The 20,980-nt window shown below is 37.8% G+C and overlaps 1 protein-coding gene across 1 annotated transcript; it reads left to right on the top strand.

Annotated features, from left to right (window-relative positions):
* The first annotated feature begins 369 nt into the window (after positions 1-369).
* Positions 370-20,654, top strand: LOC143355280 (sodium-independent sulfate anion transporter). The gene is made up of 11 exons (XM_076789979.1): positions 370-854; positions 12,948-13,304; positions 15,749-15,984; positions 16,548-16,749; positions 16,978-17,198; positions 17,688-18,033; positions 18,424-18,726; positions 19,107-19,252; positions 19,382-19,552; positions 20,254-20,407; positions 20,516-20,654. The coding sequence occupies exons 2-11, from the start codon at positions 13,112-13,114 to the stop codon at positions 20,554-20,556; spliced, it is 2,013 nt and encodes a 670-aa protein (XP_076646094.1). The 5' UTR covers positions 370-854; positions 12,948-13,111; the 3' UTR covers positions 20,557-20,654.
* Positions 20,655-20,980: the final 326 nt, after the last annotated feature.

Consider the following 20,980-nt stretch of genomic DNA (forward strand, 5'->3'; position numbering starts at 1 on the left):
AACAATAACGTTCATAATTCTGTGCATGCAACTAATGAGCATATTTTTATTTTGAGTATTGCAAACTCAAATGTACAAAATATAAATACACGGTGTGTTAATTTCTATCATTTGTCAAATAATTTATTCGGGTAATCCCCAAGACCTGAAGTCGTCGATCGAAAAGAAAAGAAAAATTCCAAAGCCCGTCCCGTCCTCCCTCCCCCTTTCCCATTATTTTGATCCTGTTCGAAAACAAGAAGGAGCGTGACAGCATGGAACAGCGTGAAGCGTGCTCTGACTCAGAAGCACGTGACAATGTTTTAGGGAGAGTAGGCGCGAGTGCGCAGGCGCGTCCGCGCAACCGCGTAAAGGCGAATTCTCGCGGCTTTCGAGCGTCTGCACTCAGGTGAGAGTTTCCCCTCGTCGAGGCACGGTGTTCGCGGTGATCGGGCCTTTATAAAGCTTTTCGTTCGTTTCCCGAAACAATTTTCCCGGAAAAAAACGCCGCCACATCACTTTTTCAAACTACCGGCGATACACCTCGCGTTCTTCCATTTTTCCACGGTTCGAGTTTCCTATTTTTATTTCGCGTGTACATCGACACCGTCCAACATCACCGCACGTGGTTTTGAACAAGTTCGAACCTGTCCCCGCGAGCTGTTCCGTTCGGGATTCAAGAATTTGTCGTTGACTCGTTAGGTGAACAGGCGATTTGTTTCTTCGGATAAACTAACGAAGAAACGGACCGGAAACGCCGCTGTCAGGTTCCAAGCGCAAGCGGCACGCCAGCAGACGCGCTACTGGCTATTATGGCTTCGAGAGGCCCGAACGTTCTGGTTCATCGTTCGATGTGATGTGACGTTACACTCGAGGTATTTTCCGTAATATTACATTATTTTGTTCCCTTTTAAGGGAATCAAACGTTCGAGATTTGTTTTTTTAATTCTTTTCCCGCTTTCGGTAATCCGTTGCGCTATCGAGTCGGACTCTTGACGAAGATTTCCAACAGAATTTAATATATTTTTTATATTTGTTTTTAGTACATTTTTATATATATATATATTCTTTTTCTTTAAACCGAAGTCACATTCTATTTTGCTGATACACAGCTACTGAAGAATACGTAGACAATAAAGTTTCTTTTTTCTTCTCAGAAACTATGAACGACAAAGGTTTAACTACTACAACCGTAAAATAAATGATAGTGAAAGGGGTTAAGTGGAATTTTTTTCATTGTATCGAGCGAGTTTAGAATGGGAATGTGGAGAGTTGAGGAGATTAGAATATACTTTGAACTGGCAGATGCAGTTATCTTGACTGTCGGAGGAGTTTTCTCGATGTTTAGAAATTGCTTATTTTCAGCTTGTCGTTAATCGAATAACCCGGACATCAAACTTGTTTTAAAGGCAGTCTCCTCAGAATTACAGTTTTTTTACGATGGCCAACAAAACACGCGTCGTGTGCTAAATGATCTCATACTATTTTGAATATGAGTTCACAATTCGGATCTCAGTCAGAACCATTTCTTTAAATCTGATTTCGAATATGTTAATTCGAAAGGTGAGAAGCGAAATGTTTCGTCGAAAAATGTTGATATTTTTCATTCACACGTGATTTGAGAACGTTTTCACGACCACTATGTAGTGTTTCAAAACTGAAGTATCCTTGTAGTGTAGAATCAAATTTAAATTCAAAGCATGCCCATCTACCAAACTTTTCACATAATTATATCACGCTATTATATTCTATAATAAAAATATATTGCAAGTTTTAAAAATAACATAATACATTTACGGTATCCCAAATCAAATAGTACCTGTATCCACTATTTTAGAAACAGAAAAAGTATATTTCCTATTTTAAAAATAAAATAGTGCATTTGCTATTTTAAAACTAAAGTAGTCAACTACTTGAATGGGAATAACGAGCCGTATGAGCATTTAACCTTAAAATACCGGCGCATTCTGCGAATGCAGAGAGGAGAGATAGAATAGTAATTAATTACCTCCGCGGCTGTAACGCTATGAAAACAATGCGGCCGTTATCTCTCAATCAAATTGTAATTTATAGTGCAGCGCTTCTTCCGACTCGTAGCGAATTACGATTTTATCCGTAGCCTTTGTAATTTCTTTTAATGTATCTCGACGGCGAATAGGTACACATTATCATTTATCGCGATAGACGTTGTTTGGATTGAAGAAAAAAAAGGGAGATGTATAGTCGTTCAGCTTCTGCATGATTCAATTTCGTTCTATGTAAAAAAGCTTAAGTCACGCTGCAACGTTGATCTCGTAATCTTAATTCAGAGCGTAATCGTAGAACCAAGACACAGTCCGGCAATTACGTTCGCAATACTTCTTCTTTGTTGTACATTTTGGAAATACTCAAAACAATATAGCCAAAATACTCAAAATAATTATACTCATTTTTAAAGCTTAATGAGTATTAAAGAAATTTTTTAATATTCATTATGCTTTAAAAATAAGTATAATTAATATAGGCACAGTAATTGGGTACCTTACCAAATGGGTTGAAAAATGGCAATCATTATTGCGCAAATAGAACAATGTCTTAATTGTCTTTGTAGAAATACGTGCAAATGATTTTACATGAAAACCATTCGCATAATTGAGAGAACATTGTGCCCGTAAAATGGTGTATGTACTGCGTTTGGACCAAAGAAAAAAGATTCTAGAGAATAGACGTTCTTTTTTTCATTTATTAATAACAACGTAACGAATGAAAACCGCGGTGATAATATTAGTTCATCGACTCGCGCGTAACACGCGTCGAAATTGCTCAGAGAAAGCATCATCCGCTTTTATGTAGGATTATAGGCCTTCTAATAAACTTTCGCACGCAGTTCGGTCTAACGCGTGATCGAAACGAATGACAAATCGAGCGAATATGGTACGACTCTTGCGATTGTCACTATTCATCGTTAATTCGCACTTTTTACTGAGCGTTCCGATGAACAAAAAAAAAATTGCAGCAAGATTTCGTGACACTAAACCTACAGAGCATTAAAACTGATTACTTTACGTCAGGGCTGCTCAACTGGTGGCTCGTGAGCCACTTGTGACTCTTTCCCCTACCTTCATCTGTCGACAAAAAATCCCCACTGCGTACGAGAGGGCCGGTGTCTTCCCAAAAGCTAGGCAGTCACAGGGGAAAGGAGAATCATAGTTGTATCCCATTTTGTCCCGTTCCGCTTCGCTCACGTTACAATTTTGCACTACATACTCGGCGAGCGAGCTTCATGGCGTCTCAAGGGGGTACCCCTCGGTAGAGGAGGGGGGAATGGCGGGAGCGTCGTGTTCCTGATTTCTCAACATTTTTTTGTTTTTAATTATTTGTTTAATGTTGCTTCAACACCAAAGGTCATTAGCAACACGGTACATTTTCTTACAATATATTATACATATTTGTATCCTTGATATACTTGGCAAGACCGGCTATATACTCCTTAGAACTTAACAGAATGGGTAAGGATCTAGGCAACTTAGCATTTTTCCTTTCATTCTCATACTTTTTGCATTCTATTCCCAACATTTTTCATTTCTCGTGAAATGAAAAATAAGACTATATTTCTCGAAAATTCTCGAGAATTTTTGATAAAATCAGAAAAATATTGGGAAACTTATAATATTTGGTATATCGTTAATAATATTTATCGAAAGGGCAAAAAACTTTAACTCGGTGTTTATTCCTGTTCAATATGTACATAACTTTAAAAACAAGGAAACAATAGACGCTGAATGTAACCGATAAATGTATTTATTGAAAACCAAGCTTTCATAAAGTGAAACATTACGCATTTGTTTCGAAATGACTACTTAAGAAGCATAATGCGTCTAATGTAGAATCAAACAATCTACTTCTTTTTTTTTTGTAACAAAATCTGTAGCCGTAGAAAAATTTCTTTCATTTTGTGTGGATGTTGGCTTTATCGTATACAGAACATCCAAATTGGGTGTACTCTTGGGTGTGCATTACCTCACATCGACATGCATTCGCAACAATTATTATAAATTTTCACATTGCAAACATGCATACGTAGGCATTGTTATGCTGCCTGTAGATATGCTTATACGTACGCGATTGATTAGTAATATGCAATTGGAGTTACCTGAAAATTCATTTCCGAAAATATGTTATGAAATAGATGAGACTCATAAGAATTTTCCTAGATTTAAATTTCTCGAGAAGGAACACTACTCGCGACGGAAAATAAGACCTGATCGAAGCCCAATCCTCGGGTCCATGCTGTGACGTAGTCGTGTACGGCTACTATTTTTTCGTGACTGACTCGACCGCGCCGAACGTACAAAACAAAACAACAGCACGTGTAAACACGGATCGCTCGGCGACTGAGGCAGCTCGAGCTTCTTGGCTCCCCTTGGCAGCCCTGCTTTACATCACTTCGTAAAAATAACGAAGTAGTTGGGACTTCGATATGCCTAAGAAAAAGAACGTATTTACTCAAGTTTTTAGCGATTGTCTTCATAGCATATGTCGAAGAAATATTTGTCATTTCCTAATAAATGAATTGTACCGTTTTAACCCCTTTGCATCATTAGTGCATATACAATTTTCCGGACCACTATCATTATTAGCTAAAGAGTAGAAATGGTGGGTGTTGTTGGAGATGAAAGTAATTCTGATTTTCTCTTATAATGCTGAAATATCAAGTTCTTTTACTTGTAGTCATTTTTGTACTTAAATATGATAAAAACAAAAATTTGGTGATAAAGGTCTTCTTTTCATATATCCTTATGATGCAAATGGGTTAATCATTAGTTCGCAAGATACTTCTTGTCCGTTGTTCCAGTAAAGTGTATTGTAGGAAGATTTCTAAAAATGCATCGAGAAAAGAACTGTTCACGCACACACATTGTTGAAGGACGACGCGACACGTTGGAAAACTGAAGCAAAAAACGTTAGAAATGAATTAAAACACCGTTTTAATCGTTAATTCGCATTGATGCTTTTTGCCCGTTGTTCCGGTGAAGAAAATTGTAGGAAGACTTTTAAAAGTGCTTCGGAAAAAACTGTTGAATACACAGAAGGACGCTGGCGACGTGCTAGAGGACTGGGAAAAAAAGTTAAAAATGAATGAACACTTCCGTCGCGTCGCTACGCTCGTGAAGAAAGTATGTACATACGTCCAGAAGAAAATAGACCTTGTTGTACACGCCGTCCGTCCAGTTCTTTTCCCCGGCACCGTTCCGTAACTGTGAGACGGCGGGCCCAACGCTCGTGTCCTGATTACGTGTCTCTTTTCCGCGGAATCGTGCGTTTTTCATTTAATGTTTACAAACGCGAGCGACAATCGTAAAAAAAATTCCTTCGCTCACACATACGCACACACGCACTTTACGTGTCGATTTAATCTCGCTGAATTAATTCGCCCGAAAACATACGGCCCAACGATCAACCGTTATCGTTCATTAATTATTCAACAGCAATGATAGTTCGTCTCTTGATTGTAAGCCGATGGGATTCATGAATGAAAAGTGATCGATCGGGTATCGTTCGATATTATTTCCGAAGCATCCCGAAACTCGGCTCGTCCTTTAAAATTGTGCAACACTCGACTCCGCGTCCGAAGAAGACCTTGGGGACTATTTATAAAATGTATTTAGTGGTTGTGCATGACTGAAAGATTCGTGACTGAAAATAGGGAAAAACGGAAAACAAAACTCCCGACCGAAAAGCCATGAAAAAGTAAAACCGCAGAGACGTAACTGTGGCCTTGACTAGCCTAATTGCCGCCGCAAATTGGATAAGATCGAGGATACCTGTGCTCAGAAAATTACTCTGAATATTTTCGACTGAACAGAGGAAAATGCAAATGGACGGAAGCCATTCGACGGGTTCTTCGAATGATACCTTTGAAACATTACGATTAGGTTCTCGGCGATCCGTCACCGCACAATTCGTGCTCCATAAACTGAACTCTCTGAGAAGTATTACAAAAATATTGTAAGTCGATCGGGCATCCGTGGTCCGAATTGATAAATTTTCACTGTTCAAATACGACAATTTCCAGACGACGATAATAAAAATAGTGAAATGTTCTGTTACACTATGGAAAGAGATATAGTTACAGGTACACTAAAAAATAACAGTAGATGTTGTATACACATGCTTATGAAATATTTATTTTTTCTGCACTAATTGTGTTCCTCCAAACGAATGAACACCCATGTTTTATTTAATGGAAAGCGTAACTCGAAGGAATTAATTCGAAAATAGTAAAACTTTTCGTAAAATTGCGAGACATAATCCTAAAATTTATTTTCGGTAAGCAGACATTCATTATTTATCATTCATTGGTTAAATATTATTTATATACCGTGGATTTTTATCCAAAACAAAAATGATTTTCACTAATTGCAAGATACAAGAGCTACATATACATTTATTTAAGTGAGCTGAAAATACTTTCTAAATTCTTTAAATGCATAAATTCCCCGCAATTTAACTATCGTAAACGTTTCTCATGTAATTCCGTAGTAAATGATTAAATTTTTCAACCAAATAATAATCATTCTACTATGCTATTAGTGTCGCGACTGACTCACATCTAAACCTATAAAAAACGTAGTAAACCCAATGGCAAATGACAACGCTTTAACCGCAACAAAGATTTAAAATGCTAATGCGAATAAAAGAGACGGTAATTTCGTAATTTTTCAATTACGAAAAGACGCAAGATTTTATCCTTTAAATTTACGATACATAATGATAGTAGTGAATGAGATTACTCAAGGAAGTTCACAGACTTATTATACCACGTTAATTGCGAAGTAAACTGGTTTCACATCTTTTGGCTGTTTAGAATTTCGATTCGGTACATTGAGCAACATTCAGATGAATTATTTAACACTTTCACGAAAATAATCGCCTCTCGGACGACGATCCTTAGATATATGCAAAACGTGTACGACATCGACCCCACCTTCCACGTTACATCAAGGTTTACGATGCAAATAAATTTTCTAAAACACTTCGATATTAATCAATTTCCATGTAATCAACTCGTCACGTGCGCTGACAATACGATGACGAATTCTAACACGTGTAGATACATACACAGAGTACTCGAGTGGTCGTTCTTTTAGAGAAGCTGACTTTCAAAATCTAAATGACAAAAAGATTGACAGTGATGAAATTCTGCACCGCATGCTTTGTAAATAAGTGTATGTAAATGATACTCCTTATAATTACAGTGTTTTGTCAACCTTCATGTACTCTTCAGTAATAGTTGCATGGCGGATCTTAGGATAATACTTCCTTTTTGCTTTACATTTGAAATCAACAAATTGTACTTCATTTGTGATTTCACATTTCAGTAAAGTCTTCTAACACCAACAAACATTATTTTACAGTATATTTTAGAGCAATTTAAAAAAAGAACTAAAATTGGTGGCTTTTCTGCTGGAGGAATTTATGAAGATTAAATGAATTGTTTGTAGAAAATATTTAAAAATATGGCTGAGATGTCTCATCAAATTTTTGGATGTTATGTGCTGTCGGTTTTAATAATGTACGTATAATTTGGTTTCCTTTACATAAAATATGTAGTGGTGATCATCACAGATGTATGACGTTGGTAGAGTAGCTATTAACAATTCAAAATCCACCAATAACGGCACGCGAGTTAAGTTTATGTTTCTTTTTCGCACGGTAGACACGTCATTGTCCACGCTGGTACTGACCTGACTCACGCATACCATTATTGTCCAGTCGTCATAGTTCACAGAGATTTTTAATCGCTAATTGTTCGAAAAGAGGTCCTCCATTGTTGCTTCGTCACCTTCTTAATAATGGTCCCGTTTTTGCTTAGTCACGAGACCCTAAAGTGACGAACAAACGTAATCAAACACCTTATCAAATACCTTACTATAGAGAATATTATGAGTATAGAAAATATTTTATTAATATTTTTTGTAATACAAATGTGAAGGCAATAGTTTTATGTATATTCTGAAATGAAAATATTATTTCACATTCTAAATTATTATGATTTTTCTGTGAAACTTTTAAAAATCTACATCTCTAGGGAAAGTATACATGAAAGAATTTTTTTTAAATCTCCAAAATTATGGAAATTGCAAAAGTTTGACAATTGCGTGGGTGGTAGAGAAACTAACCTGACGCCAGAATTTAGAAAGACTATTTCGAAGATGTTTTATGAACGATTTTTCAGCTGAATTAATTCAATCAGATTATATTAGCATATAAATTCCTTATATTAGAATTAACGATTGCACATGTTTTGTGGACATAGTTAATGTCAGCGTCATTAAAATCTTATTAAAAACTGGACTTTGTTAATGATAATGTTCTTTCTTAATGGTAACGAAAGAAGTTCTAAAATTCTTTTATCAAATGATACATTGATAAGTCTTCAGAATTCAGTGTCTTAAAATCCTAAATGTTTTAAGAGTTAATTAAATGTCTACTAAAATTGATCACGTATAATAAAATTTAGTAGACACAAGAATATTGTAAAACATTTCATAGACACAACAAAATGACGCCTAATAAATTGCTAAAAATGTGAATGGTGTACAAGTAAACAGGTTCAATTTCAAATAAAACAAACGAGAAGAATCCTACAGAGATATTCTAGGCCGGAAGAAATTAATATTGCCTAAAGCAAGAAAGTTAATCTTTCGAAGTCGGTAAACTGGACTTCCCCGTTCAGATACCATAACTCGTCAAGTCAACTTGAAGAGGCAACGGTTAAGCCCAATTGAGCCTCTCCGTGGTACAAGGAAAATACCTTCTTCTCGAGGGATTCCCCTGCAAAAATTTCCAACGACCGCAAGAAGTGAAAAATGTGAAGAGATTAAGCGACGTAAGCGTGCCACTTCCTTCTGCGAAACGAAAGAAATGAATAAATGACTAATGATAGGAGAGTACATTCCTCGGTTCGTTTCAGCACTATTGTTCGCCAGAGGTTCTGAGACGAAGTCGCCCGATCGAACTTCTCGGAACCGAGAACGCGATATGGAAATTCCTAAGGAGTCGGCAAAGTGTCTTCCTCGATCGGAGATAATTTTGCTGGTTGTATGCGTGGCCACGCGTCCGATGAATAACGGCTTATTAATCGATCAACCGATTAGATTCTCGCGAGAGCTTTCGTATTACCCGATGTGAAAACCACGACCACACAACTGCCACGTGTGCTCGTCGTTACCGGTCGTAGTTCTATGTGTGTATGTATACTGATGTATAGCGAAGCGAGAAACATGAACTGCTGAGCAGCCGGAAAAAATCTTCGGATACACGTGGTACCTGACGCACAGAGTGATTCGAGCAAAACACATAATTGCGGGTCGACAATCTTCGAGATTTTTAACGATCACCTTTTATAATTGCGTCGCGGGTGTTGCTCAGTGGACAAAAATAGCACATACAGATGTTAGTTAAAAATATTAATATCACAATATTATTTATTAATGTTGTACAAACATGAAATTATGACTTTTGTATCCGAACATTATGCGTAGGAAGGAAACACACGACGTTCTTTTTTTCACTTTTTTTGCGGCATCGATCAGCGAACGTTATAATTGCGGAGTGGAAAACACTTCCATGCGCTTCGACTCCCGCAAAGACCTCAATTGCAAATTTTGTTAATATTCCGCACGAGATAACCGACTGATAAAATCAGCAATCTGTGCTCTTCAGCCCAAATATTGCAGCTTTCATGAATCCGTAACCTACGTGGAAACTGTTAATCTAATGCTCGGCCTCAGCTTACTTAAGCCCCACCGCTCGATGATCCGACCGAGCAAGAATTTCCTTTCTTTTTGTTTTCTGCGTCGTAATGCGTAATTGTATAATATGTAAGAGTGCATTTTTTCGAATTTTCCACTTTGAATTATAGTTTGAACTCAAATCAATTCAGTTCTTTCGCGGTGTTCGCTGAAATCAAAATCGCAACAGTAACAAGAGCGGAATAAAAAAAATCAGAAATCAAACTATCGCACTCTTAATTTAAAGAAAAAATGTTAGTAGAAAAAACAAGGAATAAAAAAAGCCGATAAGAAAGTCAATACACGTGTTTCCATAAATGTGCAATTAAACGATCAAACATCGTGAACCTGCTCCCCACCATAGGGTTCTATTCCATCATTCGCAAATCTTAAGTGAATTGCATCATCTACTAGTTAATAAGTCAATTAAACGTTAACTTAACTGCGTATCCGCGTAATCGAGTCCCCCGCACCCAATGACAATCAATACCGTTACTTTGAACCGGTGAGACGCATTGAATCGTGTTTACGATTAAAATTAACGGCATTTAACGGAACTCGTCAAATGCGCGTTAATCCCGAGCTGTAGTTTCACTGTTTAAACAAGCATAATTGTTTAGATGGCGAAAGAGTCGGGAGTTTGTAAAAGTTGCACGATTGTACTTACGAAACATTTGTATGACGTTATTTATGACGATAATCGTGGGTACACTTTCGTCCATAAGTCGCCGGATTATTTACACTCTCCAACAATTTTTTTTTTACGTTTGAAAAAATAATTGAAAAATATTTCTGTTCAAACTTTGTCGAACCTACTGCGGAAATTCTTCACACGGATTCTGATTTTTAAAAAATAATTAAAAAATGCTTAGAATATTTTACGTAGATTTTATATTTGAAGAAGGAAATAGATAGGTCAAAATTGCTATACGTATGTATCTCGTGTCACTTAGATCATCTTTAGAATAGCCAGGTATCCCGACAATTTATGAACGGCATTGTATAGGTCGGCGGAAGACAGGAACGAACACTAAGAAACGTAAACAGGAAGACACCCCGGATACATGGAAGAAAAAAAGAATAATAACTCATCGAGAGTCGTGCGTGTCCGATTTTACAAACCTAAAAGAAAAGCGCTACGTTATGTGTACAACAATCAGCATAATTGTTACCGCGGAAGTAACGCTCTTGTCGGTTTTTCGTGAAACGTGTTATGAAATGTTGACGAGCCAGCGAAATTTTATGCGATGCAATTTTTCTGTTGCTTGGGAAATCATAGCTTATCCGTGCACGGATCGAAAGACGTTACACCATTAGTCATCTACTCGGTGTATGTTTTATCTAGATGCAATGGAACATCCTTATACTTTCTGAACACCGTGTGATTCCCTTTCTGCTTCTTTTTATTCGATATGATGACTTGGCAGCAAATTATTCAAAATACAAAATGTCAATCGTGACAAATAAAAGTTAAATGAAGATGTATTTTTTCGTACAATAATTTCGATAAGAGAACGTAACAATATCTTTACTATTTTCTAATGTCTTCTCAGTTTTGTGTTCCACTCATCCATTTTTGCTGTAATTGAACCTTTCCTTTATGAAACTATTTTCATATTTCAGAAAACGTCCAATGATAAATTAGTTATTTTTTTGTTCAAGAAATTTATTGCTACAGTAAAAGAATTACAGGTTTGAAGTTAGTAGTTGTAATTTTCATAGTATCAATCACCTAGACCGTGCCAGCTAAAAATATTGCAGGTAACAATTTCACAAAGATACGTACATCTTAAACAAACAGTACTTTCTCTTATAGACAGGATGATGCATTTAATTTGACGGTTGCGAACCACTCGTACACTGTTCGTCATACGTAGAAACATTGAAAATGAAAGTTGGATACGGTTTCGAGAGTACCACTCGATATGCTAATTTCTTCGTTTCTACAATCTACAGAAATTCTATGAAACGGCGTTTTTTCCTTTATTATAATGTTTCGTTCGTACATTCACACGAAAATTGCCTTGCAGGCTGACAAAATGATATGACTCCCTAAAGTCAGATCTCTAAAAAAGAACTTTACAAAAATGTAAATGAGAAATAATGCAAAATAAAAAAGAGTCTATGTCTAAAAGATGAAACGTTGCTATAGTTTCATCAGTTTTGGTGATCGTTTTTTTTTTCAGAACATTTTCGCAACGCTATTCTTTTCAAAAATGCAGGAAAACTCGGAATTTTTAAAACTTTCAGACTAGAATATACCTGGCTCTCTTGTTAGACTATGTTTTTACTCGATTTGTTCTTATTTAAATTTTTACACGGTTTTTTAACGAACGTGTGAAATGTTACGCAGTTTTGCACGGTTTTTAACTTTAACACGTTTTCCACGATGTAGAAAGATGTGCTCGGGACTCGGCTGATTTTCATAGATAAGAAAAATTGAAGCAACTCGTATTAGCACACGATTTTTTCTAGCACGTCCTACTTGCAGCGGGTGATCAAATTATTACGAAAAAATTGCACAAAGATAGCTCCTGCCATTATGATTATTGTATTGTAATGGTGTACAATATAAAATATTAAAAAGTATATTTCTAAATGCATTACCAGGCTGCAGATTTTTATGCATTTACGGAAAAATTGGCTGAGTAAAATATAAAAGCAGGAAAATATTATAATAATTTAAGGCTATCGTAATGTTTTTAATGTAACAATGTGATTAAGGGATGAAATCAAGTTTTACTTAGTTCCTGCTTTCCACGACCGCTGCAAAGTATTTTTATTTTGCACGAAGATCCGCAATCTAATTATAATTCCATTTGTTTCAAATAAGTAGTCGGTTCGAAGGTGTTCAGAATAATCTGATCGCCCCCTGTACCTTTACGCGATTGTCAACACGTTGTTCGCGCTGTAAAAGGTAGACCCCAGGTGTATTCAGGAGAGAAAAAAAAATGGAGCAACTGGAACAACAGTGAAGGCGGTGCAGCGAATAAATACAAAGATCCTTGAAAGCGCTGTTGCGAGATTCCGCACCTGGTAAAAGGTTTAACGAATCGAGGGAAAAAGAGTCCGACGCGGATAACGTCCGAGAGTCAAGGGAAAAGACTGCGTCGCCGGTGTGTGCGTGTGTGTGTGTGCGTGCGTGTAACGGGCACAGGCGAATGCACTAATCCGCTTGTTTCTATTTTTCAGGGTCGAGAAGAGTACGGGATATCGGACAATGGAGTTTGTTTGACGAGAGCGATACGCAACACCTTCAAATTGAAACACCCCTGGTAAAACTAGAGGTCCCCGAAGAACACCGTCCCGTTCCTCCCCTTGTCGGTTCTTTCTGCGCGTTTCTCCCCTCCGCGATCATGTCGAAATACAACATTCAAGAATTCGACCTCGAAACCGGTAAGCAGGTCCAACTGACCGGCTACAGCAACGCCGCTTTCGAAGATCCGCTTCGGACCGATAACAACAATCCTAATCAGACCAGCAACCTCGAGAACAGGCTCAGCAGCATCCATGTCTGCAGTAAAAACGACAAAATCGTGAACAATGACGGTGAGTCCCGAGCTTGGACGGGCCCGCTTCTCCGGCACTAGTGCCGTAGTTTCTGACCATGTGCAGGCTTGTAATTTGATGTTCGACTCTTTTTTCCACACGATTTTGATATACACGGTCCAAAAAGACACGTAAAGACACTCGGTCCACTCGTAAAGACAGCCTTTTTAATGTTAGACTATACAACTTGGATTTGTTTTTAAAGTTAGAAGAGTTAGTTTACTACATGTCGCGAGAAAGAATTTTGGAAAAATTGCAATTGGTAAAGTGCAAAATACTAAAATTTGCTTTTCACAACTTTTTATGTTCTATATTGAAAATGTTTAAAAATGCGTTTTGTAGATCTGTGACTACCATTTGAAGCGGTCTCTGAAAACACTGAAATTCAGACGAATTTTGTAAAAATAATCGTGCAACATCTCGACGAATACGGTTATTCTTATTATTTTAAAATTAGATTAGTGTCCACTAATATTCTGCCTACCGATAATCGAGCAACCCAATCGCATAGTAATCCCAGACTTAGTTTAACGACTAATTGATCGATCGCTTTGATTGATTCGCCGGCATTGCGGATTATCCGAATGAATATTTTTTGGAGCGAATGCTCGGTGGAAGCGCAAATCCATTTTCATTATCGATGTTCTCGCACCTAGTCGCATTCTCAGTCTGCGAAGCTTCCAAGAAAACTTCGTTATTGATTACAATTCATTATTGATTCGCATATCTCATTAAATAGAAAAGACATCGGCTCGTAAGATATGTTGTCGAAACGTGTGAATTATTACTTCGTTGAATCCAGTTTACACCGACTCCCCGTTTATTATTCCGAGGAATGTTTTAACAATGCGTCGATCGTTATCTTACGATTCCAGTTTAACCTGTAGTCTCATTTAATTGCACCTCGATGCATTCTGGAAATTCTTTTCCTGCGATGTAACAAACACTGAAAGTGAGTTATAATGATTGATCTTGATCCGTGACGAATTCGTAAATGCAGACAGCCAGATAAGACGAGAAATATCGTCCAGAACCGAATTCGTTGTATGTAGTCAACAATTTTAAAAATTGTATTATAACTATCGAAATGTTAGGATATTTTTCCAATTACTTAATATCCTGGTTAAGCAAATTTCAAAAAGTGAAAAATATTTAAAATTACAGATTTCTTATTAAAAGCAACGACGTTCAATTATAACCATCAATTTTTTTGAGATAGTCATCATAGATAAACAAACTAGAAATCAATATCTTCAATATTTCTCGCATAACGATACAATTGTCCTCGTCAAATGAAAAAAATACTAGTTAAAGCTGATATACCGGTAGATACATTATTTATGACTAGACTGCGAATTTTATGCATTTATAACAAAAATTAATAAGTCAAGAGCAAAACTGTAAAGATATTAAGGAATGTAAGAGTATCTGTTACAATTGACAATTTCTATGCTACATTAAAATCCGCAGTCTAATGATGTCATTACTGCAAAAACACAGATATCCTTACATTGTTAGATTTTCTTCTGTTTATGACGAAAAATTGCAAATTGTTATATTTTTTTTTGGCCGAAGTATTCTATGGTCCCCCATTGATTTCATTCTATTCAAGGACACTTGCCAGACGAAGGGGTTTGCTAAGCAAACCGTACATGTCACGGGCACTATCGTCACAGGATTAAACGTGAATCGAATCAATGGCAGTTGCATTCTTAATCGATCACTTTTTCCGCATTAGCATCACGTGCCGTCGTTTGAAACCAGTCAAACCTGTCTCACCTTGCTTTTGGACGTAATTGTCGCTGGTTATACGCCTAACCAGATGCATATACGCACGATATATAGTATACACTTTGAAAGTCAGCGCACGATGGTCATAAATTAAAATACCTCGTGACCGCAGTTTTTTAATATTTCTTTCTTTTTTTTTCCATACTTTCGAAAGCTACTGGAGAAGTCACGCGCTCCGGGTGACGTATAGATCAATATTTATGGGAAAGTTAGCCTTCCGAACATGGGAACTTGGGTCCGTCTTGACCCAGAGTTACAAACGTTCCATCTAAACTCTAATCTTCTAACTAATTCGTATAACTAATGGACTGCAGATTTTGTACATCTATAATATAATTGAATAGGTGAAATTTGAAATAGCAGGAAGACTGAAAAGATTTAGGGTTGTCAATATATCATTTGTAATATAAATTCTATTTGGTTTCTATTCCTTGCAATCGATAGAGACAAGATTTATTTTGCATGAAGATCCGCAGTCTAATAGCTATTTGCATTAGGTCCAATAACCTTGATCTCAAAGAAATAGGTCGAAAAGTATGTGAATTAAAATTGGCGAGAATCTAGCCATGGCTGCCATAAAATCGCGAAAGACATGTCCCTCGGATATGCTTTTTCAAAGTTGATTTTCGCTAGCAGATAATCGTCCGTTTCAGTTTCAGCGGGTCCTGAGAATAACTTGTTGTGCTCCCTGGGAAGGCGGTGGTTGTACCAACGGATCAAACGGTCCTGCAAGAAAAAGTTAATCTACAAAAGGCTGCCAATTGTAACGTGGTTACAAATGTATCGCAAGGACTACATAGCGAGTGATCTGGTAGCCGGTATTACCGTAGGCCTTACCGTTATACCGCAAGCGATAGCTTATGCGAACGTTGCAGGATTACCTCTACAGGTGAGGACATTGACGTTCCATCATCCTTCAACTTCACCCTTCAAATTGCACGACCTTGCGATAGAGTTCTTCCTATGACGTTGTAACTATAAACACTATTTTCTCTCGAAAATTAACTGTTTTTGCTCATGTGTTTCCTATTAATTTATAGCCACTCCTTTGTTCTGCCGAATGCATTTTCAAACTTTTAATTCGATTAAAGTCTGTCTCTTTTGTAAGCCGAAAACCATGATCTTTCTTTACCTATAACCGGGAGACATATTAATTCGCACAATACTGTGCCCTTCAATGGAAGAAACAAAAAATTTGGGACTATTACAGCGAAAGAATAACAGAATGTTATGTCAGTTTAATCTTTGATTGTTTAATGCTACGATGCTAATTGTTGGAGTATTATTTATTAAGTGGTTCGATGAAATCTATATTTACTTCTACTATCATATGCACGGTTGAATTCGAATTGGGCTAAAAGTTGAGTAAATGATGTTAGGCGGAGAAAATTGTTCATAGAACGTTTGGGATCGAAACGAGAGGAGCAAACGAAGCTATGTTTTACTTTGCAGTACGGTTTGTATTCTTCTTTCATGGCATGCTTCGTGTACACCGTCCTAGGATCCTGCAAAGATGTGCCAGTCGGACCGACAGCAATAATCGCGATCTTGACTAGGGAAACGTTGCAAAAAAGTGACTTGGGACCTGATTTCGCGGTCCTGTTAACCTTCGTGTCTGGTTGTATTTGTCTACTGATGGGTATCCTGCAATTAGGTAATTAACGAATCAAAATTTGTTAAACTTTACGGACAACAAACACTCGAGCAAAACGAACGAACTAATAGGCAAATTAGTCACTAATTCGTCTCTTCAACTAGTCACTAGAATTTGTCTAGTTTTTGAGAATCAATATTCTGAAACGTTAGGCATGCGAAAGTATAAAAACTTGTCGGATTGAATAATCATTTATTTAATATTATATTTCCGCGTGTCTTTGACCAGGTTTCCTGTTGGACTTCATCTCGGGACCAGTTTCGGTCGGTTTCACGTCAGCAGCGGCGATCATAATCGCAACGAGCCAAGTAAAGGACATCTTAGGTATTCACATCAGCGGCAGTAAATTCGTCGACGTATGGCGAAAGATATTCGAACAAATCGGTGAAACGAGACTTTGGGACACCGCTTTGGGCATCACGTGCATAATCGTTCTTCTCCTGCTTAGGGTCAGTATCCTTTCCTTTTTTTCATTTCATTATACTCTTTTCTTCGTTGACAGAACGCCTATAGCTTCGTTCGTATTTTCACTTTCTATTCTTTCTTACATTTGTTAACCTTGCGGTGCATTAGTCAATCATATTCATTTTGACGTTTCTTTAAAAAAAAAATTAAAGAGCTTCTCTTATAATTGTTTTACACAGATCACACAGACCCAATCCATGCATCGAAAGGTTGATAAATTACGATTTCATCTTTCGTTAACGTTCATAGATTATGCCATTTTTTACCAATTTTTCGACATTTTTTCAGAGGAACTGTTTCAATCTATTCTTCAAACGGCTATAGCTAAATTAATGTTACGAATTCAAACAAATCCTTTCGTACACATGTTCAAGAACGCTCATACTTAAAGAAAATGCAAAAAGAAATTGAAGAGTGTAATGGTAAAATTAAAGAGACTGGAGTGTGACGGTTCGACTTTCTGTTCTCTGCAGAAAATCAAAGACATATCGGTGACGCAAGAGGGTGCGAAGACCCCGTCGGGGATGCGAACGATCATGGAGAAATCGTTATGGTTGATCTCCACGTCCCGCAACATCCTCGTAGTCCTCGTGTGCGCGGTGATGTGTTGGTTTCTGGAAAATCATTTGGGTTCCTCGCCGGTGCAACTGACTGGCCACGTGAAACAAGGACTTCCGGAGTTTCAGCTGCCGCCATTCCAAACGATCCACAAGAACCAGACGTATAATTTCGTCGACATGGTTTCCGCCCTCGGTTCCGGGTGTATGGTCATCCCTCTGTTGAGCCTTTTAGAGACCATCTCCATCGCTAAAGTATTCAGTAAGTGTTCAGTAAGTTAGCTCGTATCAAGGCTAAAACATACCGAGAGAAACGAGAAACTGTACAAAACGAAAATTTCCTGCGTCAATTACCAGAAATAGAAGATACGTACCTAATGTGTACAAAGTAATGTAGCGTCGGTCTTGAATTCTTCCAATGTTTCAACTCTCTTTTGTATTCGTTACTAATGAAACTGTAATAGCACCATTTCATTTTTCTTACATGAAACTTTTACATACGTTTCCCTATGTAGAAACGTCTTTTTTAATTATGTCGTAAGACGTTATTGTATCATTTTATGTATCTAAAAAACACCGTATGCGTCCGATACTAGGAAAACAGTTTTCGTAGAAGCCAGCGATATATGTATACGCAGAACGATTGTTGCAGATGAAGGTAAACCAATCGATGCGACTCAGGAAATGCTGGCGTTAGGGGTGTGCAACGTCGCGTCGGCTTTTGTCTCTTCGATGCCCGTCAGCGGTGGTCTCAGCCGTGGAGCTGTAAATCATTCATCCGGTGTAAAGACTACAATCGGCGGCATATACACCGGTATTTTGGTACTCTTGTCGCTCCAGTTCCTCACCCCGTACCTCTACTTCATTCCCAACGCCGCCCTCGCAGCCATCATCATCGCCGCGGTCATCTTCATGGTGGAACTGCACGTGATCAAGCCGATCTGGCGAACAAAGAGTATGTTCTCAAATTTCATAACTCTCGTACGTTCCTTGGAATGAGAACTCAACCATTCTCTCTCTACGTCTAGATACTATGAAATGTTTGACTCCTTTCTATCTGTAAGATGCATTTCATCGAAATGCTACACTACAAATGGAACATAATTTCAAAGAATAAAACAAGAAAGACTACTTCTGAAGGACGTACGAGTGTTACCTTTTAGAGGACCCGGATAGTCACTATAATGACCAGGGACAAACTTGGAGATTTTGAGTAACATGTTGGTTGTTATATAGATTTTTCATAAAGAAAATTTAAATGTTCATTGGAAAAATGCCGGCCCTCTAAAGGTTAAAAGAGCGAGCACAACATTCAATCTGAATTTCTTTTTTCAGAAATTGATCTCATACCAGCGCTGGCCACGTTTCTATGCTGTCTATTCATAAGACTCGAGATAGGTATAGTGATTGGTATCGGTATAAACGTCCTGTTCCTACTTTACGCTTCAGCGCGGCCGTCGTTACGAGTTCATAAAAATACGGTAAGAGTTTTATTTGTTATGTTTTACAGCATGATTCGTTCAGCAATGAAGATTCGTGCGGATAAGAAATCGGCTCACGAGCCGAGTTAAACGGTGTCTAATTTATTATGGTAATAAATGTTGTCACAGAGCGTGAACGGCTGCGAGTATCTGGTTATAACGCCCGATAGAAGCCTCGTTTTTCCGAGCGTCGAGTACGTGCGAGCTGTGATCAGCAAACAGGGCACCAAGCAGGGAACCGCGGTCCCTGTGGTCATCGATTCGACGCATATCCAAGCTGCAGACTTTACGGCCGCGAAGGTACTTGTAATATAGCTTGTATTTTGCAAAAGAAAAGACCCGAGACGCGCTAATGATCATAATAGCTGTCCACCTGGACCTCCAACTACTCTAAACCAAGCATGTAAGCGCTCTTTGCCCCGAAAGTGCCCTGAATTGTCCTCGGGGACAACCTTTCGGAGCAAATGACGTCAGCGGAAGAAGAGACTCTCAGCCGAGTTAAGTTCGGCATCGACAACGATAGGAAGGTTGTCTTGCCTTGTACTCTCTGTGTAGTGTAAAACTAGCAACTTCAACTGAACACGCGAGATACTCGGCTACCCTAGGTTGACGAGATTTCATTGCTCTTGGTTTTTGTGGTGCCAACGCAGTGCCTCACGGGAAGGCGAGAGGGGGGGGGTTGCTCTTTCCTCTTCTGCTCTAAACTCATAACTAGACTGCGGATTTTATATCATAATGGGGATATTATAATAAAAGAATTTAAAAGCCTCAATATACAAATCCCAGCTTATTAAAATTATTAAAGCAACAATGAGATTTCCATTTGGCTCCTGTTCATTGTAACCGATTCAAATATTTTTTATTTTCCGCGGCCTACTCGTGACTATAGATGTATCTATCTAACTATAGATCTCAGATTATTTCTGTCGAAAAATTCGTTATAGTCAAATCTGCAATGTATATTTACACGCTATTATACATTTTTTTTTTTGCATTTACAGGGCGTCAAAAATTTAACAGAGGATTTTTCGAAACGCGGCCAACCCTTAATCTTCTACAACTTGAAACCGAGTGTTATTGAAATTTTCAAGGGCGTGAAACCGTCTGGTTTAAGATGTAGTTCCAACGAGCACGAGCTTAATGACAGCCTCAAAGGTAAACAAACCTCACAGCCTCATAGTTAAACTGCCAAACTTTTTAAGTGTCTGTGCGCGTGTCTTCGTTGAATTAATATATGCTAAAAATATCTTATTTCCTTTGCAGAACTTTCGAACGTTTCGGCAGCTACTGCGAATAGATACTAACAGCAGTCAGATGTCGATGAGAAATCCGTCCTGCAACTACTCTTCTTTTATATGTTCTAATCATCAGTATTATATTAACACGAAGACGAACGACTACATAGATCGTACTGTTTTAAGGAAAATGATGTTTATATTAGTCGTATATATTATTGTTATGCCATGTTCTGTTACCACTCTGTTTGGAAAACAGAGAAAGTCTGAACGCACTGGTTTATGTGTGCATGCAAAGCGAACAGAAACACGTTTCTCACGATTCCTTATCGATAGCCTTAAGCCACTGTTTGATCTTAATTCGACAGCAAAATGTACGTAAATGTACATATACTACATGGATATGCCTGAACATATCTACACGTGCATGTATATATATATATGGTAATAGATTTACATGTTTTTTGTACATAAAGGGGATAACAAAAGGTGG

Source organism: Halictus rubicundus, chromosome 6 (assembly GCF_050948215.1).
Source record: "Halictus rubicundus isolate RS-2024b chromosome 6, iyHalRubi1_principal, whole genome shotgun sequence".
NCBI lineage: Eukaryota > Metazoa > Arthropoda > Insecta > Hymenoptera > Halictidae > Halictus > Halictus rubicundus.